Genomic DNA, 26163 nt, shown 5'->3' with positions numbered 1-26163 from the left:
GAAACCTGAATGTGTTTCATGAACGGGGTCTCATTAACTGGTGTCTTTTTTGACACAGAGAGTGCGCAGCTGAGAAATGATGAAGAGATCGAGTGAACAGACACCGCTGAGGGTTTTCACTGGACAGTCGACCGATCGATTTCTCTTTCTTTTGCTCTCCCTGCGAGTATTGATCCCAAAGTCACAGTGACTGTAGGGGGTTAAACTCTTGAGCCACTGGCCACTCTCCATCCTCTTCCTAAAGGTCAGAGGTTAAGAAATGCCAAGTGCTCTGGGGTAAGTCAGTGTCTCCAGTATGTATTGACTGACGAAGGTGCCCATCTGTTTAACAGGTTAACTCTACATTAAAGACTCCCTGGTCACGATCATCAACAATATCAAGACAGCAGATGTGAAACCATGGTGATCAAAGTAAGGAGAGAAAAAAATATATAGGCAGCTTTTAGGGTAGCTTATGATCTAAATACATGATTGGAAAAAAGTCACATTGTTAAAATGAGAAAACAGACAATACCAATGCAGGCCTTTCGCAAACATGCCTGAAGATACTGTTTCTTGCTCTTGTACCTCAGCCTTTCCATCATGTGAGGCATTCAGAAGATAAATGTCTTAAAGAATAGATGACCTGACACAAGGTCTGAGCGGTAATGGGTGATATAGGGAAACACGGCTGCCCGACTCCCATATATATCTGACAGACACACAGCTATCAGGAGGCCACTGTCAAGCAGACGAATGAGATGATTTCCAAACCAACTCTGTTTGGAGAGCAGTTTGCGATTGCTTTTCTGATGCTTATATAAAGTAGCATTTTACAAGACTCTTTTTGCATGTATTTTCATGCTTATCTACAATCAAATCCACAACAACTACAGTATATGAACCGAACAGCAGCTTCCACTCCAGAGTGTCTCAATGCAGGTGGCATTATTTATTAAAAAGCTGAAACCTTTTTAAGTGATATTCTCCAGCACGACAGCAGGTGCTATATCTTGTTCAGTAAAGCAGTGTGTGTGTGTGTGTGTGTGTTGGTTGTCAAAGAGAATTAGCTTGAGTGAAACACAAGGCTTTTACGTGGATGCCTGGAATGGCAAGATGAGGACACTCAAAGATGATCTTCATGTAATATGCAGGACATAATCTGAAGCCCTATCACTGGCAATTTCCTAAACGGAGCGGATGCATTGATAGCTGTTGTTTTACTCTTATCCTTTCTCTCTCCTCTCACCCACATTCATTATTCTTTTGCCCTCTGTTCTGCTCTCTCTGTTTTGGCTGAAAATATTGAAGGAATGGTCTGGGTTCAATGCTAGTTGAGCTTAATCCACATCCTTTATGGCATAATTGTACCACACACAAAAAAATATGAACTTTAATTAATAATAAATTATATATGACAAACATTGTCAATTTCTTTAAAGAGGGTTTAAAGACTGATAATTGAAGGCCATAATTTTTTGCACATTAATTATATCATTAAAATGTCTCTAATTTAAGCCGCAAAGTTGTCTAAATCATAATTTTTGTTGTGGAACTACCGTTCTATGCACATGGACATATTCATGCAAACAAACTGATTATGACTATGGACTGGGAAAGTGATTCTATCATAGTATTTTATTGTTAACACATATGCCACTGACTGAACTTGTACTGAATCATGAACATTAATTTAAATAACACTAAAGAGTTTGGAATTTTTTTTGCTCCAGCTTTTTACAAAGCAAAAGGACTGGCAGACAAATGCTGTCAAGCAAATTAATTGCACACATTAATCATTAACATTAACAATAATATCCGTAATCATTATGTAAAATATATTAGAGTATAATATATTAGATATATAGATAAGTTCAAATCCATATTTATGAAAGAACAAAGTTAGAAGATAGAATACAAAAAAGACAGAATACAGAAAAGTTGTATATGTCTAGCATTGCTCTATACAACTATCAATAAAACACATATAAGTGAAAAGCAATAAACCACAACAGGCTTATGGAAGATGATGAAAATTGATCCTGTGTTGGGAATAAAGGGATTCATTTCAGAGAGATGCAATAAAATTGCAGTTTAGAATCGCTTTCTAACAGCAGAGCAACCCTCCTGATCCTGAGTGATTAAAAACTAGTCTGTGACCCTAACCTTTGACCTCTAGCCCCAAACCTACTCCATCTTGTACCATAGATATTAATTAGAAAATTTGTGCAGACAGTACCGTATCCGCCTGGATTCTATTTTGGGATGAGAAGGAAATGTAAGCAAAAGAAACTAAATCCATCAACATCCTCCCTCTCATCGCCTATTCTGTCAGCAAATACACTGCTTCACTTCCTGTCTACGACAACAGCACTTCCTGCGCGGGGATGTCCTGATTAACCACAGGATCAATGAGAGACCCTAAACTTCTTCCAGACTTGTCTCTGTTTTCCAAATAAGAGAAAGAAAAAAAAATCTTCCACATTCATAAAACAAAATTATCCCCCTACAACCGACTGTGTAATTTAACTGGGGGTAAACAGGGCTCAAGACCTCATTTGAGCTTCACTGCCTTTTTCCATGGTTTCTCCCCCCACAATAAAACTACATTTGCATTAGCTTTGAGAGAATTTAGTCGAGATGATTTATTGAAGTAATCAGCAGCAACGCAGCCTTTTCGTAGCAGCGCAGAGCCTGCAATGTGCCGCCACTGGAACGGGGTTTGGGCCGGAGGCTTTTTTTCAGTGGAGGCAGGCAGAACCCAAATTCTCCCCTTTGATTAGATTAGCATTACACAACAGCGTGACAGATATGACAAATAGGTGCATTAGAGTGTGTCATTTATTCCCTCTTTTCTAGATGCTTGGGTTCACAGAGGGACCCCCACCTCACGCCTCACTTTTGCAAATATATGCGGCCCCTGACGCCCCGTCTGATGCCTGATCTCTCTGGATTACCTTCAGAGAGGGTTATAGGAGAACGAGAAGTACTCAAAATAAATGTGCTAAAGAAAGAGACAACGAGTGCTTGGTTATGTGTATTACTCATTTGCATGTAAACCACAATTCATTCTCACCTTTTCCATGGATTGCTAATACTGAACAATTGAATAAACATTTGCACAAGCAAAATGATTATCACTTAAAACTGTAGTAGCCCCCGACTTAATGTGAGTGTGTGTGTGTGTGAAGTGACAGAATATTACACACTTCAGTGATTCTCCTCCTCTAAGGGCAATCTATGGCTACCTCCATTAGCACATCACCATCACCATCACACACACTCAAAAGGGTGCAAATGCACACATGCTCACTCTCTCACTACACACACTATTCTACCATCATACCACTGATTTCCTCTTAATAAACACTGGCGGCATATGCACTCATAACTCACTGACACTATAACTTTGCAATGTAAATGGTTTTATATAAAGTTTATTATAATGACTACAGGCTAACCTTTGCACAGACAGACAGACAGACAGATAGACAAATAGACAGATAGACAGATAGATTTTTCTCTAAACTTTTCTGCAAAAAAAACAGTATTTGCTGTACTTTTTTCAAATAAATATATAAACAAATAAATCAATACAAATAGTATGCACATTATTTATGAATCAATTTTCCAAATAACAGTGTCTTCGAATGTCTCCAAAGAGAGGACTGGTCAGATTTAGATCACTTTTGGGGACAATTTCTTTCCCAAACTATAGCGAACTAAGTACACATAGACACACACGCTCAAGAACACAGAGCTCTGCTATCAATCCTTCATCCTACCTGCCTTAAATACTCTGCAAAAGCTGATGGGGAGGCTGATCGATCACGAAACGCTATCAATGTTGCATTATCCTCTGTGACTGGCTATATGACCAAGGCCGTTACATTGGGTCAAGACCCCTGACCTTTGAACTCATATCAACAGCATTAAAAAGGGCTCCCTGGCTATTTTTCTGGACTTCTGTCTATACTCATAGCTTAGTAAGACAGGAATTGGGCTGGCAGTGTGAAGATAACACTTGCTACAATGGATTGTATTAACAGTAAAGAGGTGAAGGGGGAAAAAAAGAATAACTTGAGAGGAGATGGAGGAATGACATACCTGAGAACACAGCAGCATGACCAGTTCAACCACAGAACTGCTAGACTTCATACACACAAGACCTACAAAGAAAAAGGAAATTTCAATTCAGATTTAGTAGATGAAATCTTTCAACCATTACCGATGAGTAAGATTTTGAATGTAACAAAACAAACCTAACATAGCTGATCGCTAAATGTTGCAACTGACTGAACAGAATCAAGAAAGCTCTTGCAATAACACTGTAAAAATACTGCAAATTATTTTACTTTTGTAAAGACCCATCTCGATTTCATATATATTGTAAATAATTTGGCAAATACAAATGTTATCCTCCATCATTTAGTGATAAACATTGGGCTATTTGTGTTGAAATCTATACTAAATATTTTAAATTCAGTTCTATGAGATTTCTAATGTGAAATTAAGTAGTATTGAGGAAACATATTTATTAGGATTAAAAACATTTCATTTTTAGTGTCTGTTCTGCTGACACACATTTGTGAGTGGTCTAATTCTGCGCCATCTTGAGGGGTCAAAGTGTATTGATGACCTTAATTAACCTACACGATGCTACTGTAAACTAATACATGTTTGGGCCTTGCATTACACGAGACTAAATATGGTGAGCATATGTTCTATTGATCTGAAATTCAGCTTTAAAGAAGCTGCTAGGGAACTACATATGCAGAATGTGCGCTAAATATTTTAAATTCAGTTCTATGAGATTTCTAATGTGAAATTAAGTAGTATTGAGGAAACATATTTATTAGCATTAAAAACATTTCATTTTTAGTGTCTGTTCTGCTGACACACATTTGTGAGTGGTCTAATTCTGCGCCATCTTGAGGGGTCAAAGTGTATTGATGACCTTAATGAACCTACACGATGCTACTGTAAACTAATACATGTTTGGGCCTTGCATTACACGAGACTAAATATGGTGAGCATATGTTCTATTGATCTGAAATTCAGCTTTAAAGAAGCTGCTAGGGAACTACATATGCAGAATGTGCACACAAGATTTAACATGAAAGCTATAGGTGAGAAAAAACAGGAAGCGGAAGAGGAAGGAAGGAAGCATTTTTGCTTTAAGTGGCTCTCTAAAGTTGCCCTGCAGCTATCAATCAGCGTTTCATTTCTCTGGGTGGCAGTGGACAGGCCAAACACTCGTACGAGTGTGCTGACCTCTGACCCTCTGCTCTATAAAAGAACACTGCTATTATAATCACTGAGTTAAAAGATACTTCCAGCCACATTTACTGCTTAAATTTGGTTAGAGGTGAGAGAGGTACTTTCGTAACATACTGGGAGTGATAAGATGTCTCTGTGTTTGCATGTAATGATGTGAACTGAACCCCACTTCAAACTGTAACAAAGATAAGATGCATTTGTGTGGAATATTCCACAAATGTCAGTAATAAGAGTAGAACAGTAGCTCACTGGTGCCCTCGATGAGCAGCTCCTGTCCATGACTGCCCAGCAATGTGCGAGAGAGGAATGGTGCGAAATCCACGAAAATCTCTCGGAGTAAAGGAGCTGCCTTCTCCAAAGCATGTTCCAACCTCTCTGAGATACTGAAAACACACACACAAACACACCTTTAAATATTTAATAGAGTGTGACATAACTTTTTTTCAAATCATGCATTTAAAAAAAATGCATTTCTGAAATATAAATCCATAGGTTGTTTAAAATAAAGCATGAGATTTCAGTTTAAAGTGGAGACCTCATGTTGGGGGCAGAGCTCTGGGTCACTGGGGATAAAGCAGGGACAGATGGCAGGTTGGAGCTGGTGGAGGTTCCTCCTGCAGAGAATACAACCAGTAAACAACTCATTACCCAAATACGCACATGCCAAACAAAACAGGGATGCATTAAGCTAAAACAAGCACATGTTACTATAATGCTTATACTTGTCTAAAAGCAGAAACAAAAGAATTATGTGAACTTGAAAGAAAAAAAAAAGGAAATATCTGTATTGCATTATTTAGCTTTTTAGGCTTTTTTTGGGAAACAAAAATAATCTGCATTAATATCATTCATAAAAGATAAAACAGAACAAATAATAGTCTGAGTAAATGTTTTACTATCTACTGTATCTGATTTACAATATTTAATGCAAGGAAACAGCAAAAATCTAGTTTAAAATAATGTACTTTTTTCTTAAATGCACATATTAAGAATTCAATTTAATCACTGTAATTTATAAGCACCATTTAACATTATAAAAAAATTAATTGCTATTCAAGAGTTTGAAGTCAGTAAGTTTTTTTTTTTTAAGAAATGAATACTTTTATTCAGCAAGGATACAGTCAAGATCAAATGTAACATTTATAACAATACGGAAGATTTCTATTTCAAATGAATGCTGTTCTTCTGAAATTTCTATTCATCAAAAATGGGTAGAAGAAATGTATCAAGGTTTCCACAAAAATATTAAGCAGCACAACTGTATTCAAGATTGATAATAATAATATTATTGATAACATTTTTAATGTTACTGTTTTACTGTATCATAATTTTTATTGTAGCTTTATTTTTTATCAAATAAATACAGCTTTGTTAAGCACTGACTTCTTTCAAAAACATTGGAACAGTAGCGCATTTTTACAAAAAGAATTTAAACATTAATCCATGTACTATTAATGCACGTGAAAATGCAAATGAATCACTGAACCATGAATTGATCACCTAATAGAGACAGTATGAAGTGATGAACACAGAAATGATTACTTCACACCATTTATGCTACTGAAGTTTAAAGGTCCCATATTTTACATCTTTCTGGAGTTTTATTTTAGGTTGTGATGTCCTTAAGAATATATATTTGCGGTATAAGTACCAAAAACCATCTCAATATATTTTTACAGCTCCTTTCTCAGGAGCTCTGCTGAGAACAGGTCGATTTTGGCCTGTCTAATTAACATGAGCCTCTCTTCTGATTGGCCTGTTGTTTTCTGAGTGACGCATGGCCAGGCCAACCACAGGTAACTAGGGTCAGCCGACATCACTGCGCTAGCTGGAGGCAGCAAAACAAAGGGGAAACTGGAGGCGGCCCATTCAAACCAGCGCAGATTCGGCTACATAAGGAGCTTAAAATATCATCTTGTTGTGATGTTGGGTGCCAGAATCGACATAATACAGCCTCAAATTAGAAATTTGATCGCATATCTGCTGCCCCTGCCAGACAAAAAACCGATGACAGCTGTGGTTAAACGCGATAAAAAGAGCAGACTGGACAGAAAGGATCGTCAAAAATGCTCGCGTTTGCAGCTCATACTTATCAGAAAAGGTTCAATAAAATATCGTCTTTTGTTGTTATGGGCGCGTCTACAGATTTCATGCCATATGTCTATGTTTCTTGCATCTCACGACTATCATGTATGAAATAATGTCTGTGTGCATGTGTATAAAACAACAAACTGACAATTTATATATAATCATTTGTAATTGTAAATACATTGTTGTGATTGTGGCTGGAACAATAATGTAGCTATAAAAATAGTTGCCTGCTGAAATTGAAACGTATATACATCTTCATCATGACTAGATAGACACGGTGAGTTTGTCTTTACTATACAGGTTAGATGTGATCCACCTCATAGTAACAATCCTGTCAGATCGTCCATCCTTTGAGTGGGAGTGTAACGTTACAGGTCGGCCGATTTGGGTTCGTGGTTAAAGTGAACCTTTTCGACATGTTTCCGCAATGTTGTCTGGGGGTTTGGCAAAAGGAGAGTGGGACGGTGGGCGGTGCTCGGGGTGGTGACTGAAGGAGGTGACTATGTAGTTCTGACATCAACTTTTCACAACGGTTCGTGAAAAATCACAGCTACTTTATGCAGGCTGTGTGAATTTTACTGTGGACTGCTAAATTGTGCCAGTATTTGGTAATGCGATATATCACGGTAATGAATATGCACAATATTGTTATCGTGGGCACTTCTAAACACCGTGAATAATTATATATTACAAATTATTCCGAATTTTGAATGCATTTTAAGAATACTTTTCCCATCAACTGGTCAAAAGGCACAACACCGCTGTATGCTGCGTGAAAGACGCGTGCGCACTCAGACGTAAACAAGCGCGGACGAGAAGCACATGGTGGAACGTGCTCTGGATGAAAGCGCACTTTCACTCTCTGACAGCAGATGGTGCTAAACTGCAGAAATAATAATAATACTAATACTAATAATTCATTTAAAGGGGTCATATGATGCTTTTTTAAAGATCATTATTTTGTGTATATGGTGTAACAGAATATGTTGACATGCTTTAATGTTCAAAAAACACATTCTTTTTAAAATACTGTACATTATTGTAGGTCCTCTATGCCCCGCCTCTCTCAAACGCTTCGTTTTCTACAAAGTCCCTCCTTCCGACAAGCGCAGTCTGCTCTGATTGGCCAGCTGACCCAGTGCATTGTGATTGGTTGAACACCGCAAGCACTCGTCGGAAATCTAACACCCCTTAACATAATCGCAAGCTTCATCTTTCAAAATAAATGTAAAGATAGAGCCTGAAAGGGGAACAGAGTCTAGTGACAGACACAGTGATGAATATGTGTTTGTAGTACACAAGCCACGGTTAAGACAGCTGACTCCACTGTGATGTGACCCTGTCTCTCTCTCTCTCGCACGCACACACACACACACACCTCTCGCTCTCTCTCGCGCACACAAACACACTGCTCTCGCTCTCTCTCTCTCTCTCTCGCACGCACGCACGCACGCACACACACCTCTCTCTCTCTCTCTCTCTCGCGCACACACACACACACGCCGCGCAAAACTCCACATATGAACAGTCAATAGCAAATACTTATACTAATAAACAAAGATTAATAACTTCTGTAGCAAATGTAGCTATTGCTCATTGTGAATGTTAATGCATTAACTAAGGTTAACTAATGAGGTCTTATTGTAAAGTGATATCTATTGGTCTTTATAGTTCTTTTGCACTTTAATCTGTGTAAAACTTTTTGCACTTTAATCTGTGTAAAACTTTTAACTTTATACATTTTTCTGTATTGCTTTATTGCATTTAAATGTTCCGTTATTTTTGTTATAAGAAAAAAGTTATTAAATATGTTATACTGTATTATGACAGCACTTTTTTAAACTAAATGTCAATATCGTGATAATACCGCATACCGTGATAAAAGCATTAGCAATTAATCCCAACATGAAAAATTGATACTGGCATATCCCTACTGTGGACTGACTGTTTTGAAACCTATATGGTAGTTACATAGCACCTAGACCTCAGTTATCATGAAAAAAGCCAGGAAACTTCAGTTTTGACAATATGGGACCTTTAAAGCAGCACTATGTAACTTTTGGTGCTCTAGCAGTTAACAAACAGAACTGCACACATCCTGCGGAAGAACATTCCAACCGGAGCTACTTCTCTAAGTTTATGTCTATGGCGATTCACGCAGGTATGTGTTACTCCGCAGCGGTGATGACCCGACCAGGCTACAATAGTCCAAATATAAGTACTTATTATAAGTGTACCGCAGTGATTCTGAATAAGACAAAAAGGCGGTTTGGAAGATGAATTCATGATGTAATCGCTCATTATATACATTTTGCAAATTTTGAACACAGAAAAAGTTACATAGTGCTGCTTTAAGCACATATGTGTAATCATTGTCTTTCTCACTAGGCGAGAAAAGATCGTTAAATGTGTCTTATGACAATTAACGCCAAATAAAGTGCATTAAAATGAAACACAATATTCACAATTTTGCTTTGACAATATTCATATTGCCTAGCCCTTCTAACAACCTAGTAAAATAACCTTTTCCTGCTGCTATCTACAACACTTTTTTATATAAGGGAGAAGAGTGAAGATCTATGTCGAAGCCCTCACACCATGTGAAAGGAGTTTTAGCTGAATGATAGCTCTGCTCTCGTTAGAATTCATGTAAAATAAGCATTAGAGCAGCTCTTACACTCCCCCTGATAAAACAGCCCATAAATTCATTAGCCCTGTGTGTGGCTGTGATTAGTGTTCGAATAATTATATGCCAATAAATTTCATCTTGCCCCTGAAAGTGACGCATTTTGGGCTAGTGAAGGTCTTGGCACGATCATGCTCTCTCTCACAAAATATCACACCACTATAAATCTGCATACACTAATATCTCTACACAAGCACACGTGGGGTCTCGGGGCACGGATAACTCTTGCAGCAGTATGGAATGTTCCTGGCTGTGGGGACAGCGGCTCTTTAAGCACCAACATGTGCGTCTGCGGAGAGTCTCTCACTCGCTGATGAAGTAGCCACTTCAAACAGCTCGGCGAAAATTAGCTTATCTCTATTCAGCTGGGACCTGCCCCTCTCCTTGTGTGCACACACACACATACACAAGAGTACCATAAAAATACAGACAAGCTTAAAACTACAAGCATGAGATATAGACCCATGAGTACACTACTTCAAAGACAAGAAAAGCTAAAGGGAACAAAAAACAATCCCTTCATGCACAAAGGATCATGTGTGCACGCACATGTTGGTTTCAAAATAAATGAACATCTCATAGACGCAATGATTTTTAGATAGAGATGATGTTGGCTACAATTCAAATCCAACCCCTAATCTTCACAAATAGTTGTTGATATGATTAGATCTACTGAAAAACATGATTTGGCTGATGTATGAGGATTTCAAATTGTGAAGACCACTTCAGATGTCATTAGGTTTTTGACATATTCCACCATATCTATAAAGGCATTTTCAAAAACTTGGGCCTCAAAACTATAGCCATACCTGTACACACACACACACACACACACACACATAGTAAGGTTAGATTGATATCAATAACATTAATCGATGAGTCATCCATTCAATCGCCTTTTTTTAAAAGAAATGAATACCTTTATTCAGCAAGGATGCATTAAACTGATCAAATGTGACAGTAAAGACATTTATAATGTTGCAAAAGATATTTATTTAAAATAAATGCCATTCTTTCTTTGTATACATGACAAATATATCAGTTACCACAAAATAATTACTAAAAATATTAAGCAGCACAAATGTTTTGAACATAACAATAAGAAATATTTCTTGAGCATTCTTGACACTGATAACTAAAGTAATAGCTGCTGAAAATTCAGCTTGCAATCACAAGAATATATGACATTTTAATTTTTCAATTGTAATAATATTTTACAATATTATTGTTTTTACTGTATTTTTGATCAAATAAATGCAGCCTTGGTGAGACTTACTAAAAAAACACTTTTGAACAGTTGTAAATATTTTTATTTTTATTTCATTTATAGAGTATTTATAACAAACATAAATTATGTGTAATATACAGTAATGTAAAGGACAACACAGGATGAAATTTTGATTCACGTTAATCGGCTATACTAGGACGGAAATATGAAACTTTAGTACTCTGTACTAGTTATTGACATGCTCTTTCATGAAGACACTCACCTGGGGCAGACTCTGTGCTCTCAACAGTTTCTCCTGCGGACACCACTGACACACTGTTGACTGGAGTTCCACCTGAGGATGCAGCAGTGGCTGATGGGACGGATGCAGCTGCGGAGACTGTACTCATTCCTGGTGAGGGAGCCCCACCCATTCTCTTGGGGGCCACAACAACACTCCTGTAAAAGAATGAATGACCAAGAAGGCGATAGTTAATCAATATAACGGAAGGATTTTGAGGATGGCCAGAATTTATACTGTTGTAGTACATTATTATTATTACAAAATAAAAACCTTTTTCCTTTTTTGGTGCGTTGAATTGAATTAAAGAATTTTATGCTTGCATTATATTTTGAGCTGTTGTCTTTTTTATCACGCAATGCAGAAAGCACTCTGATGTTCTGATAAATACACAGAGCTAGAGAATCAAGCACTCTGTCAAAAAACCATTAGCTCTTGTTCTATCGTCAGCCCTATAACGATCAGACTGATGATGTAGGCTAAATATGCTGCACATAATGTGATTTAGCATAAAAAGCCGCCCAGCTCACACAACACAAGAAGCCCATTTACCGTGTTAGTGTAATTAGAGCCCCGTTTCCCTGACACAGAATATTCCATAATGGCAGCATCTATCTTTTGACCAATCAATGGCCTCCCAGCTCCTGTCACTCAGAGCTCTAAATTCGTGATTGATTAAATTTGGCGGTGTGTTATGGTCTAGAAGCTACTGTGTGTCCCTTTGCAGTGTCAGGCTTTGTGATTATCTGATAAACAAGCTGTTTTGCGATTAGGTAAAGATTGAAGGACTGAAAATGTCTTCAAACTCTTAGTTCATTCTGAGGGTTGTGCTCTGTTTACAGTACTAGGCAACAGTCTGGACATGTGTGTTCCTCGTGATATCAAAAACTGTACAATCTGGCGATTTATGCTTAAATTAGTTTAGTAGACAAATATAAATATTCAGTCACATTCACTCATGCTGTTTTTCATATACTTTTCTTTTCTGTGGGAATTAAAATGAAAAATATTTTGGTGGTTCTTAATGCATTTTTACAAGGGCTGTTTATAATTATCACAGTTATCAAACCCTAAAATGTCAAAAAAGAACTAGTAAACGTAGGCACAAAAAAAACCTCATCATCAAAAGACTACAAAAGGAATAGCTCGCATTCAGATTAAAAAAAATAAAAATAAAAAGGTCTGATGCCTTCATTGGCTCTTGCTTGAGTTGCAAATAAACGTGATGAACAGTATTTGAGAGCTGCGATGGAGGGGTAGATTTTCAGTGAATTATGACATAAACTTTGGTCTGTTCCTATTGTTGGTCTGGCATTAGAAGACTCCGAACACTAAAATAGACTTGTATGGCCTAGAGTTTCCAATAAGATATTTCGGTGCTGGGAATGATTTTGTTGTTTTGAATTTTTTTAATAATTTATTTTGGTTTTTATTTTGAACTGTCATGTTTTCACAGTATGTGCAATATAATAATAACAAAAACAATCAAGTCAAAAGTTTAAAGTTTATTTTTTATAGTTGCTTTACCATGCTTTTCAAACGAGCAAAGACAAGCTATGGAATTAGCTCTTGGAAATTGTTTTTTCGCCCTGAACTGCATAAGCGAGAAGTTTCATCCACAGTCTTAGCCATGGACATTTCTATTTAATTTAATTTATAATTTGATAATTAATTAATTATTAATTATAAATTACATTTCTATTTCTATTTGGGTCCAAATTACACCTACAGATGGCTCAGGAACTACATCATGCTCCTCATCCTGCCAATTACCAACTGGACGGTTAAGATTTCGAAAAAAAAACTAAGTCCATTTTTGACTTAAAAAAACACTGTTTAGTATGTTTTCTAAGCCATTTATGGAGAAACAGGAAGTGTCCTCATAAACCATGTTTACATTGTAGTACCCATGTCATTATAGACATAAACCATATAAACCAGAATACACACACATACATTCAAACAACATACTTGAAAGTAACAAGAATGTAATAGTGAACTAATGAGAGCACACTACAGGAGAAAGCCCTAAAGCAGGGGTGCCCAAACTCGGTCCTGGAGGGCCGGTGTCCTGCAGAGTTTAGCTCCAACCCCAATTAAACACACCTGAACCAGCTAATCAAGCTCTTATATGCATACTAGAAACTTACCAGCAGGTGTGTTGATGCAAGTTGGAGCTAAACTCTGCAGGATTGAGTTTGGGCACCCCTGCCCTAAGGACTTTTAGATACGCATCCGATGATTCCTCCTCGTGAAGCTGGTTAACAAAGTTTCTCTAGGCTAAAATATAAATAGTTTTGATTTGTTTGTCATATGTTAATTTGTGTTATAACACCATTATAATGATTCACAATAATTAAAAAAAATTTATAATAAAAAATGGGTAGGTGTGTCCTAATTTTGAATACTGTACCTCCATTACGTTGTAAAAAAATATATAAAGTAACATTAAAGAATGGATTGCAAGTTGAAATTAACCAGGGAAGAAACATATTAAACACAAAGTAACCATGGTAACCCTTTCAAAATCACAAATGGTAAAATATTACAAGATAAAGAACACATAAAAGCTTTCATAATGATATCACGGGTCTCTGCTGCATTCTACATTGTCTAGAGGTAAAAATGGAAATGGTTCATATCAGTTGAAAGCCATGACAGAGCTCTGGCCTTTCACAATGGCTAGTGTTGAGTTTATCAGTGCTGACAGAGGGGGTAATGCTACGCAGTCACCAGTTCCTCTCCAGAACACATCCACAGAGACGCTACAGACTGAGGAGGCACGCCAGCGTCAGATAAGAGCCGTCTAGGACAGACCGCTTCAAACGTCCCGCTGGAAGTTGCCTAGGAGCTAAGGCACGAGAACGAGAGTGTTCTCACACCATTTCTAAACATCTGATGTCTCCTTAACTTGAAAATAGCCAGTCCAAGAAAACCAAAGGAATTTATAAACTGGAAGGTTCGCAGTATCACGCTCATGACATCAGCATTTGCTGTTCAACAGTCCACCGTTCCAAAAACTCTATTAGAGCGCAGTTCTGTTCTCTCTCAAGTGCATGTTTAGCGCTGACCGGTGGTGGGATGGTGGGGGTGTGCGGCTGCAGCATCCATCTGCTCAAAGGCGCAGGTTTTAAATTATTCAGCACACCATTAGCCACACTTAGCCCCAACTCACTACCGCTGTCAATTAATCAGAGCTGCCAGGTGTATACCACCAGACGAGAGGCCAGCGCTGACCAGCATCCGTGGAGTTTGGATTCCAGACGCTGAATTATTTAGCAGTTTTAACCAACACTCCCGGAGACGACATGTAAACAGCATGTTTCCCGTAATCTGCACAAATGAATGTGAGATTGGGTTCAAGGAAATGTGTGTGAGAAACTGATCTTACTGGACGTGGATCGACATTTTCAACTGATGTTTAACGAGGGCTGAACAATTAGTTTCTTCACAAAGAAACGCTGCTTTAAATTAGTCCTAATGGTGGTAAGTTTTATACAGTGCTGTTTTGTTATTTAAATTTAAAGAAATTAAAAAATGTACTCCTTGGTGTCACGTTTGGAGGTTATGGTACAACGATGATACCAGAAATATCAGTTTCATGTCAAGGATAAAAACAGACAATTCATTCATCCATAAATAAATCATCTCATTTTCACAGTTGACAAAATCCAAGAACCTGTTGTAAAGAACATCAGTAATTTTGTTATCTCTGTGATATCCTAACCCTGTGTACAGTACATCAAATTTTGTCCGACAAATCATTATGACACTATTCACTGGTCTCTGGATCCTATCAGCAAATATTTGCAGACTTCATGTCAAAACAATAGTGGGGTAAGAAAGACTTATGGTGAAATCAGGGTGTTGTTGATAGTAAATAAATTGAATGTCTGTTTTACCCTTGACCCCAGGCCCACTTTATCTAGGAGACCCTGTTTTTTTTTCATATATAACACTCGTAAATCCCCTGGGATTCAATCATACCACCCTGGGTGTTCCAACACACACTCTATTTAGCAAGCATGCATGCATACTGGCACAGAGTGTAATTTCAGAGAAAAATGCAGCAACACCGATCAGACTTCCGCAGACAGAACTGTGGGAGTATTCATCACTCCGGGTTTGAAATATTCGGTTGGTAATTCATTAGTGTGCGGTGGAAAACAACTTGAAATAGTCAAATCAAAATGAGACATAAACGGGACTCAAAATGCCAGTGAGAAAGATGGAGGACAGGACATGTGAATGTGTGTTGAAGAGAGAGAGTGAGTAAGAGGACTTGGAAAACACCAGACTCAGAGCTGGAGTCATCCAGATAACTCGGCACCTCTCTGCCGGGGATCCCGAGAGGAGATAAGACTTTCCTTCACGCTCTGGGAAATTGGTAGTTGACATGAAATACTTTTGGGAACTTTGTATGTTCTAGTTGACGTTATACTTTATTTAAAACTACTTTAAGCAGAATTTTGATTATTGTTTTATTATGCACACAACTTTAATGACCTCATATTATGTAAAGAAATTATTTAAAAAATATATAAAATTATTCAAAATTAAATGTAAATACTTTTACATTTTTATTTTTCTTCGCAGGAACAAAAAATAAGAAAAAAAAATTAGACGCAAATTTTGAAGTTGATTAAAAATGAGGAGCAGCAAGTTGTAGCACATAAAACACACAGGTACGTTCTAGGGGTGTAACGATACACGTATTCATATTGAACCGTTCGGTACGCATTACAAACCGAACGATTCATGGACTAATCCTATTACATTTGGAAAATAAAAGAGCTTAAAGTGAGTGAAATATAATGTTCTCAGTGCCACTGCGCTCAACAAGGCAGCCCAAACGATGTAACAGGCAACATGCTGTCTGCCCAGCGATAACCTCCCCTTGCTGGGGTATGTCGAAAGACGATGATCTTGTCGACGATAGCCAGAGATATTGTCAAAAACATCAATTATTGGCAATATTAAGAGGATTTAGCATTTCCAATTGATGTAGCCTGTTACATTCTTATTTTTATTAGGTTTATTATTATTATGAAGTTACTTTTATTATTAAATTAAAATTACAATTAATTTGCACTGCGCACTGTGAGAATAACAAATGATTAGGCTATTTACTCCTCAATTAAAATGTTTTAAAAAAGGTATTTTAAAACAGGTCTATTAAACAAAGAATTATAGGCCTATAAGCCTAATTAAAATATTAACACTGCAGTCATCAATAAAAATCAATGAAATAAAAACCTTTAGCCTATTTCAAGCACCGACTTTCAAAAACAACCTGTTTAACACGAAATACCTTTCTTCTCAGTTTTTTTCACTGTGTATGGGCCACAAGCGAAATATTAAGGGAATAAAATAAAACAGTTAGCTATATACCGTTTTTAGCCTATGTTGAAGTAGATTCGTCTCTCGTCGTCTCTGAGAGAATATGTGGCGTCAGACGCAGAAAGCTGCATCATTCCCTTTTTACTTTCACTTTCTGCATAGTGAATTGACTGAAATTAAGATGTTCACCAGCATAACTCTTGCAAAGTTTGCACGTTGCTTATATGATATCCATTGGCTCGCCTTCATGGTTTAAAAAATAAATATTTCAAACATTGTGACGTAAGCAATTAGTTTACAAAGCACTGCTTGATTGGTGAACATTCCTGAAGAAAAGCTAATGAAATTGTTTTTTTTATAATATTTATAATTACCTTGAATATTTATAAAAATAAACTTTAAACATCTTATGGTCAGATAAATAACATTACGACAAAAATTACAGGATTTAATCAGGTCACAGTGATCTTAACTGAGTGATGAATGATTAACATTTCAGCACATCCTTGTTAAATGCATTTAATTTTAATGCAAAAATGCATTTCATGTTAAATGCATTTTTGAGAAAAGCATGTAGAATAAGAACAAACATTGGTAACACTTTAGAATAGGGAACACATATTCACCATTAACTAAGAGTTTTTCCTGATTAAACTCTTAATTTGCTGCTTATTAATAGTTAGTAAGGTAGTAGTTAAGTTAAGGTATGGGGTAGGATTAAGGGATCTAAAATACAGTCATGCAGAAAAAGGCATTAATATGTCCTTTAGAAGTACTAATAAAAAGCCAGTATGCTAGTAATATACATGCTAATAAGCAACTAGTTAATAGAGAGAGAATCGATCCTTACAATAAAGTGTTACCCAAACGTTTGTAACCTCGCACACAAAAATCCATCTTAAAGATAAGAGATCCATCAGAAAAAGCCCCTCCCCTCATTACGCTGCATGTTCATGCAGGGCTTTTCTTTTCTGTGTGCAGAAGCCCTTCGCCAGAGATGAGGTAAATAGCACTGCAGACAACACAAGTGAATCCATGATTTATTATTGATTTAATTTTTATCAGGTTTTTCTTTAAAAAAATTAATTTATGCATGCAGGTTTGGGTAAGAATGATTCGGGTCGGGTACAGATTTTAGGACTCGAGAAGACCTCTTGTCTGAAAAGACAAATTGTATGTGAAAAACTGACCAAATTTTTGTACCAAATATTTGTGTTGGTATGAACAGGCCACAAGAGAAGCTTGGTTTGACTGAAGACCTGATGAAGGACCAAGTTCTCTCTAAGAATGTCTTTATTTCTTAGTGGTGGCAGCAGAAGAAAGTTGCAGTGACTGCTGGGAGCTTTGAGCTCATCCTTTGCAGGAGCCAGCATAATCCCTGTCCTGATACCAGCAGCGTGGTGATACCTGACAGAGCATTCCTCAGATAAAACACAAGGCCAGATCCGAGGGATGTCTCACAGATGCCCAGAAGACATAGAAAGGAGAAGAGATGTGAGAGAGCAAAAGGTAAACAGAAAGAAGATGGTATGACATACTGCTTTCTATTTCCAACATAAAATCATATTTTTTCTTTTCTCTTTCTTTCTCTTTTTTGTAATAAACCCTCTATGGTTATGTCAGACTTATGCACAGACAATGCAGCAAATAAAAACCAGACAGTGCAGACATTTGCCAACACATAGCAATGGATCTTGTTTCCCCAACACACCCAGCGATCCCCGTGGAGCAACAGTTACACTACACTCTTTAAACAGACAGCAATGCAAAAGAATAAAAAAAAACATCCCAAAAGACACAAAAGTTTATAACTGGTGCACATGAAATCTGACATCTGCCACTTATGTACACAACATCCATTCAAATGATTGGGGTTAGTAAGATTTTATTTTTAAATTAATACTTATATTCATACTTACAGCAAGAATTAATTAAATTGATCAAAAGTGACAGTAAAGCTACAATGTTATAAAATATTTATATTCTAAATAAATCCAGTTATTTTGAACTTTCTATTCATCAAAGTAACATGGTTACATGGGTCAAAAACATGTCTTCTTTGTTTTGTTTTGTTTTTTAGAAAGCCAGTGAAAATTTTGGCAGGGCAAGCAGAAATGTGAACCTTTTTAGTGTTGAGCTCTATTGTTAGATGTAAAACAAACAGCGGTACAACTGAACTGGTGTTATTTTTTTCCTTTACAATAACCATCTGCCCTTACACACACACACAAACCCCCAAACACAGACACAAATCCACTGGTGGAGGAATGGACAAGTGGATGTGTATGCGTCTCCTGAGGCCCGTTTTGATGGGCTCTGCTTTTGTAAGGCTGTTTGTTTGTTTGTGTGTTGAATGGCACACTTCCAAAGTAGAAGTCAGGTGCACTGCGGGGGTGTCCATCATAAAACATACACAAACCGCTGCCATAGCACAATCTAATGGTGCTTTCACACCTGGCCTGTTGTTTCAGAACCTGGCGCGTTTCCCCCCTTAGCACGGTTCGTTTGGGCATATGTGAACATGGCCATCGCGCCTCGATCCGCGCCAAAACAATCGGTCCAAGATCGCCTGAACGAGGTGGTCTCGGCTCGATTGAAAATTAACTCTGGAGCGGTTGGGTTGTAGTGAGAAAGCAATCCGATCTAACAGACCAACGAACCAGGCTATATCACAATTTATGATGGTGGGTAATTACGTAAGTTCCGTGAAAACCATTAGCTTTGTTGTTTTGCTAATACTTCAAAATGAACCAGTGAATGTCTGTGGGTGAGCACGTCTTCGCCATTCAAAATAAAAAAGCGCACTTTTTCATTTTATAATGCTATCTTATTGCTCTTCTTCCTAGTAGGTGCATTTTAAAAATGTTTTCCCGATGAATCCTGGACTCCTGCTCAAAATGATAAATTAATATAAGGACAGCTACAAAAAAAAGACGGATGACGGATGACAGCTGTGACAGCTAAGTGGAATCCCGGAAAATAAACTGTGGAACTTTGACCAATGAGACAACAGTTTACTCACGCGTGACTTGTATTAACAAATTTGGTCCGTTTAGAAAGTTTACCATTTGAAAGCGAACCGCACCAAGATTAAAAAGCAACATTGTAATAATTTGAATCCCTGTTTCGGAACAAAGCAATCGATCTACAGGTGTGAAAGCACCCTAAGAGAAAACGGTTTTTTGTTTTGTTTTGTTTTTACATGAAGTCAGAATAAAATTTTTGAAGAGAGAACAATAGTTGTAAAAAAAAAAAATGCCTTTCTAGCAAAGCGCTAAGATCTGTGTGCACGGATTGGCCAGTGAACTATAAATTCCGATTGTCCACTCACCTGTCAAAAGAGTGGAACTGGACGGACTGGTCACGGGAAGCATCGCCCACTGCACTCAGAAACCCAGGCGGTATGAGGCTAGGGTCCACTATGATGTCATCAGAGGGTGCACTAACGAGACTTCTCAAAATATCCTTGACATTAACATTTTTTCCTTTGTTGTTAATATCAGTGACATCTTGACCTCTCCTTACTTCAGAGGACAAAGTATACAGGGCTTCGGATACAGCATCTGGGCCGGTCTGTGCCTCGGTGATGACTGAGGTCTTCCCATCCTCAATACTAGAGTACCGGCGATGGGGAGACAAACCATTCTCAAGATCAGACTGAACACTCTCTGCAAAAAAAACAAAAAAAACATACACATTCAGTCCACTCCTTAAAACACTGAATGCATGAGTATTTGTTCTGTAGGTTCTCCTTGGGTTCAATCTTGCAGCAGTGATATGTGTGTGTTCAGGTGGTCACCTGTGCTCCTGACAGACTGTGAGCGCTGGGGATGTCTTTTGTCATTGTCTGGCTCAAGGATGTCTCGATATTTAGATACCATGAGTACAGAGATGAAGTAGACCACTGCCAGGGCCAGGAACTGAGCCTGTTTACTGTCCTCCTAAAGCACAGCACACAACAAAACAATTTGCAAACGTTAGAGTATTGTAAAAATTTGCCACACCACTGTTCAAAAGTTTGGGCTCAATACGATTGCTATTTTATTTTTTGAAAGAAAGAAATTAATATTTTTTAATTCAGCAACAATGCATAAACTGATCAAAAATAACAGTACAGATCTTTACATTGATATAAAAATGATTTCAAACAAATGCTTTTGTTTTTAACACAAAGATTTTCAACATTAGTAATAATAAGTAATGTTTCCTGAGCACCAAATTAACATATTAGAATGGGTTCTGAAGGTTTATATGACACTTAAGACTGGAGTAATGGCTGTAAAACAAAATAAAAAATAAAAAATATAAATCAAACCAAACCAATGCAGGAAATCCTTCGGCCAGTCACTTTAAAAAAAATAAAAATGTATTCTGCTACAAGTGACTTGTTACGCTTGTTTTTTCTTTCTGGAGAACTAGAGAAATCATGCGATAACATTTTTAATCTATAGGTTTTTTGATAACACTTTAGTATAGGCACCAATTCTCATTAACTAGTTTATTAGCATGCCTACTATTAACATATTGGCTGTTTATTAGTACTTACAAAGCACATATTCTGCATGACCATATTCTACATCCCTAATCCTACCCAATACCTAAACTTAACAACTACCTTACTAACTACTAATAAGCAGCAAATTAGGAGTTTATTAAGGCAAAAGTCGTAGTTAATGGTTTGTTAATAGTGAGAATTGGACCTTAAAATAAAGTGTGACCCGTTTTATGCTTTTAACAAAGCAAAATTTAAATCTCCTAGTACTCCCTGAGTTTCACATACCGTTTTTTTCACTGCACTACAAAACATTAGCTAAATGAGTGGCAGATCAGAGATGCAGTAGTTGAATATGAGTACTGAGTGAAAAAACTCACTATATCTCTGAACACTACAGCACGGAGACGACTGATGTCCATGTCCTGCAGAAGCCGGTCTAAATCTCTGATAGGAGACATCCCTCCTGTCACAATGTCCACAGGACTCTGAAACACACAAACACAGTTCACACAGTCTCAATCACAAAGTCAGCTCAGCATAGACAGCTGTTTTCAAAAACTTTTTCCCACTGCTCCAACATTTGATTTCAGTTGGATTTTGTAAAAACTAGGGAGTCTTCTGTTTGTTGTTCCACATGTAGACAGCACTGAGGCACAGAGGCATTAATGCATCAGTTTTGCTAAGATTCTTAATAATAGATGAGCTGTGAGTATGGAGTGTAAGTTACACAACACATTAAGGAAGAAAAGGGTTTTATTTTTTTACTGGAACTGTAAGAATCAAACCTTGGGCCATTGACCAAAAGGATTCTATTTGAGGAATCTGTTTAAGGTATTACCATCTGGACACTAGAGAGAGAGAGAGAGAGAGAGAGAGAGAGAGAGAGAGGGAGGTATCCTTGGCATTAAGTTGAACTTGCCTGTGCTGGTATAAAATATATTTAAGGTATTTCTATGTAGGCGAGAGAGAGAGAGAGAGAGAGAGAGAGAGAGAGAGAGAGAGAGAGAGAGAGGGAGGTATCCTTGGCATTAAGTTGAACTTGCCTGTGCTGGTATAAACTTGGCGGCTCCCAGAAGGTTTTGCTGTCCACGGCTGCTCTCTGCACCAGACTTACCCAGGGTGTGCTGCTGACATTCCAGACAGTTTCTCACAGCCATCGCGCACACTGAGGGGGAGAGAGAGTGTGTGAGGGAATGACAGACAGAGAGAGAGTGCAACTGAGAGGTAGAAATGCAGAGAAAAAGACAACATCATAGAGATGAAAGGGTACAAGAATGAAAAGATATACAGACTAAAGGAAACATGACATATGAGAAGGTCGTTGCATGACAATGAAAAAGGGCTTAAAATACCATCTTATGAGTGAACGTAGTGAAAACTAAAGCCACAAGTAGACATCATAAAATTACTTTATTTTTTAAAGAATATGGGCATTTCTAAGATGTTGTAAATGTTCAAAAAGATTCTGTGATATTCTAAACTCCTCAGTGTGTAAGTCTAAGAGATGTTTTAATGTCCACCTGGCAGATCATCGTAAATCTAGTCACTTAGAAAAGTAATAGCACATCTCTCCTCAAAAAGCAGCATGATTTTAGGTATCATGCATGTATGCAGCACAAATGTTGTGGGATGATAAAGTTCAACACTTACACTACTGTTTAAAAGTTTGGGTTAGTATGTTTTTTTTATTCATGTTTTTATTCAGCAAGAATGCATAATTTGATCAAAAGTGACAGTAAAGATTTTTACATTGACGGAAAAAATGTATTGCAGTTTCCACCAAAATATTAAGTTGTTTTCAACATTAATAATAATGAGCATATCTGAATGATTTTCAAAGATCATGTGACACTGAAGAATGGAGTAATGGCTGTTGAAATTTTAGATTTGCCATCACAGAAATAAATTCCTGTAATTTTAAAATACATTAAAATTAGTGGTGCAACGGATCACAAAACTCACGGATCGGATCATATTACGGATTTTGAGTCACGGATCGGATCATTTTTCAGACCAGCAAAACTAATGAAAAATTGTGAAAGCTTACTTTAAGTACTTCAATACCACGGCAAAAACTACTATCTTAACTAATAAAGTTAGTAATAAAAAAAGAACAATTACACAAATTACAAGCATAGATGAATACAACAAAACACAGTTACAAATAAAGTCAGTAACAGTACCATTCAGGTGCAGAAATGTAATAATTAAGTGTAAAATAACACAATAGTGCTGCACAAGTTAAATACAGATTCATATTTGTTAGAGCTGTGGTGTTATTTGATTAGCAGACAGAAACAGGTATTTATTGGCTGCTGTCTCTTTAAAGGAACACTCTACTATTTTTGAAAATAGGCTCATTTTCCAACTCCTCTAGAGTTAAACAATTGAGTTTTACCGTTTTCAAATCCATTCAGCCGATCTCCGGGAATAGGCTAATTTTCCAACTTTCCTAGAGTTAAACAGTTTTACCGTTTTTGAATCCATTCAGTATAGTTTCACTAGGAACTATATACTCTCTTTCCGGCGTAATAATCAAGGAACTTTGCTGCCGTACCATGGGTGCAGCAGTCCCCAGCTAGGTAACTTCCAATAAGCCTATTTTCAGGCGCTGCGTAATATCATCGCGCCTGCTGCACCCATGGTACGGCAGCAAAGTTCCTTGATTATTACGCCGGAAAGAGAGTATATAGTTCCTAGTGAAACTATACTGAATGGATTCAAAAACGGTAAAACTGTTTAACTCTAGGAAAGTTGGAAAATTAGCCTATTTTCAAAAATAGTGGAGTGTTCCTTTAAGACCAAATGCACGGACCTAATACTGACACACATCCAGTTTTTTTTCTCAGCTGTTTTCGTTCACTAAATAACCGACTGTGTTTACTAGAATACTTGCCAAAACGGGTATTTTAACATAACTTTGTGTGTATGTGAAAGAGGAATCAATTCGCTGTTCACGCAGTGTCTCTCTCACTCCGCGTGTGCGCGGCAGCGGCTGAGCGCACAGAAAACAGCACGCAAGTTAAAATTGCTTGAATGTGTAAACTGGCAAGACAAAACGTACAAATTATATACTTTAACTCTATGATGGTTAAACAGTTAATCCACAAATCACATGCGTGCCGAACCGTGCAGCCTGATCCATATGGATCACAGATCATCTACGATCCGTTGCACCCCTAATTAAAATAGAAAAAATTATTTTACATTTTAATAATATTTGAAAATATAGTTGCTTTTACTGTATTTTTTTCATTAAATACATGCAGTATTGGTGAGAATAAGAGACTGCCTTCAAAAAATAAATAAGTTAAACGTAGATAAATAGGTATTATCGTAAAAGTGATGTTTCACTGTACGATAATTATTTTCATGTCATCAAATGATAATCAATTCTAATTATACTACTTTGTCTAAATGGACCAGAAGTAATACACTAAAATATAAAAGAAATAAGTTAATTAATTAATTAATTAATTAATTAACGGATATTAATTTTCGATTGGCTAAACATAATTTAAGTCTTATTAAATTATAACCGTTTTTAAAGATTAAATTTAATTAAGTGTTAGATGATGGCAACGGTAATCCATATATAAAAACAGTGGTAGTGAGCATGCAGAATTAAATATCAACCAGTATAGAAGTAATATCTACTTATACAGATAAATTAAAAAATCTCTAATACTGGCCGCTAACTAAAATAGTTCCAATATATCATACATCCCTACACCACTAAAAATAAACACGTAAGTTTAAAATAATTTGATGTGAATTAACAAATGAATAACATTACAGAAACACGCTGCAAGGTAATTCATCTCCAAGACATAACAGTCGTATAGAGTATAGAAAAGGAAAACACATTAAACTGTATGAGGTTTGGAAAACAGATGACATTGCTTATTCTGTGTTTAATCATTTTGGCCAGGTTCCCACCACCATGGTGCAGGAAAATTCTCTTACTGCATTTAATTTGATGTATTGCATGCTATATGTAAGATTAGAATGGTGCATGTGTGTGTGTGTTCATTTTAATGTACTGCACATGAGTTTGAATTGCAGAATAATGTGTGTGCGTGACTGCATGTGCATGTGCATGTCTCTATTCAACCCTCTATCCTCTCATACCTTGACAACTGACAAATGTAAACTTCAAAACGCTTAGATTAAAGGTATTATACCAGCGCAGGAACCGACCAGCTTTTTCCATTAGGCGTTCTAGTCATTTGAGCGAAAGAGCGAGCAAAAGACAGAAAGAGAGCTATAGACGGAGAGATAGCGGGCTAAACCTTGTTACAGATCTCAAATCAGATTACACACTGGCAGACCTCATCAAATATTCATTTTATACTTTCAGCCCTCCTAAAAACAGGCTTCGGTTTCACTCTCACTCCACCAATCAGGAAGGTCCGCCCTGCCCTTGCTGCACACTGTCGAGTCGATTTAACACGCCGGCCATTTTGTTCAGTGTTACATAGGCGAGAGAGCCGATGTGGCAAAGCGGAGGGGTAGTAGAGTGGAAAAGTGTTATATTTAGAGGAGAGGGAGTTTTATGATGTCTAGATAGCTTCAGGGAGGGTCATGTAGAGTGTGTGTGTGTGTGTGTGTGCACACTCAAAGAGAAATGAATAATGTAACCAATCTGAACGGCTGGATTTCTGTTATATGGTCTATAACGCTGCAGTACAGTTTGTGATACATAGACACATAAAGAAGGAGGTGCCTCAGGCTACAATACAGCCATTACAGTCAATGGCCTGATGACGGTTCTCATTTTAGAC

General features: G+C 37.2%; 1 protein-coding gene across 1 annotated transcript in view; it reads right to left on the bottom strand.

Moving 5' to 3' along the window:
- The window catches only part of LOC107600653 (lipopolysaccharide-responsive and beige-like anchor protein), a 312032-nt gene that overhangs the window by 182043 nt on the left and 103826 nt on the right, over positions 1-26163 (bottom strand). The window contains exons 26-33 of the mRNA XM_016292600.1: positions 22423-22544; positions 21757-21864; positions 20684-20825; positions 20216-20552; positions 11527-11702; positions 5795-5873; positions 5509-5642; positions 4087-4148 (exon numbers count right to left, since the gene is read on the bottom strand). Of these exons, the coding sequence (XP_016148086.1) occupies positions 4087-4148; positions 5509-5642; positions 5795-5873; positions 11527-11702; positions 20216-20552; positions 20684-20825; positions 21757-21864; positions 22423-22544 (1160 nt within the window). The remainder of the gene's footprint in view (positions 1-4086; positions 4149-5508; positions 5643-5794; positions 5874-11526; positions 11703-20215; positions 20553-20683; positions 20826-21756; positions 21865-22422; positions 22545-26163) is intronic.

The sequence above is a fragment of the Sinocyclocheilus grahami genome, unplaced genomic scaffold (assembly GCF_001515645.1).
Source record: "Sinocyclocheilus grahami isolate Dianchi unplaced genomic scaffold, SAMN03320097.WGS_v1.1 scaffold288.1, whole genome shotgun sequence".
Taxonomy (NCBI): Eukaryota; Metazoa; Chordata; class Actinopteri; order Cypriniformes; family Cyprinidae; genus Sinocyclocheilus; species Sinocyclocheilus grahami.
Note: the sequence above shows the minus strand (reverse complement) of the source record. Positions and strands in the feature narration are given on the sequence as shown.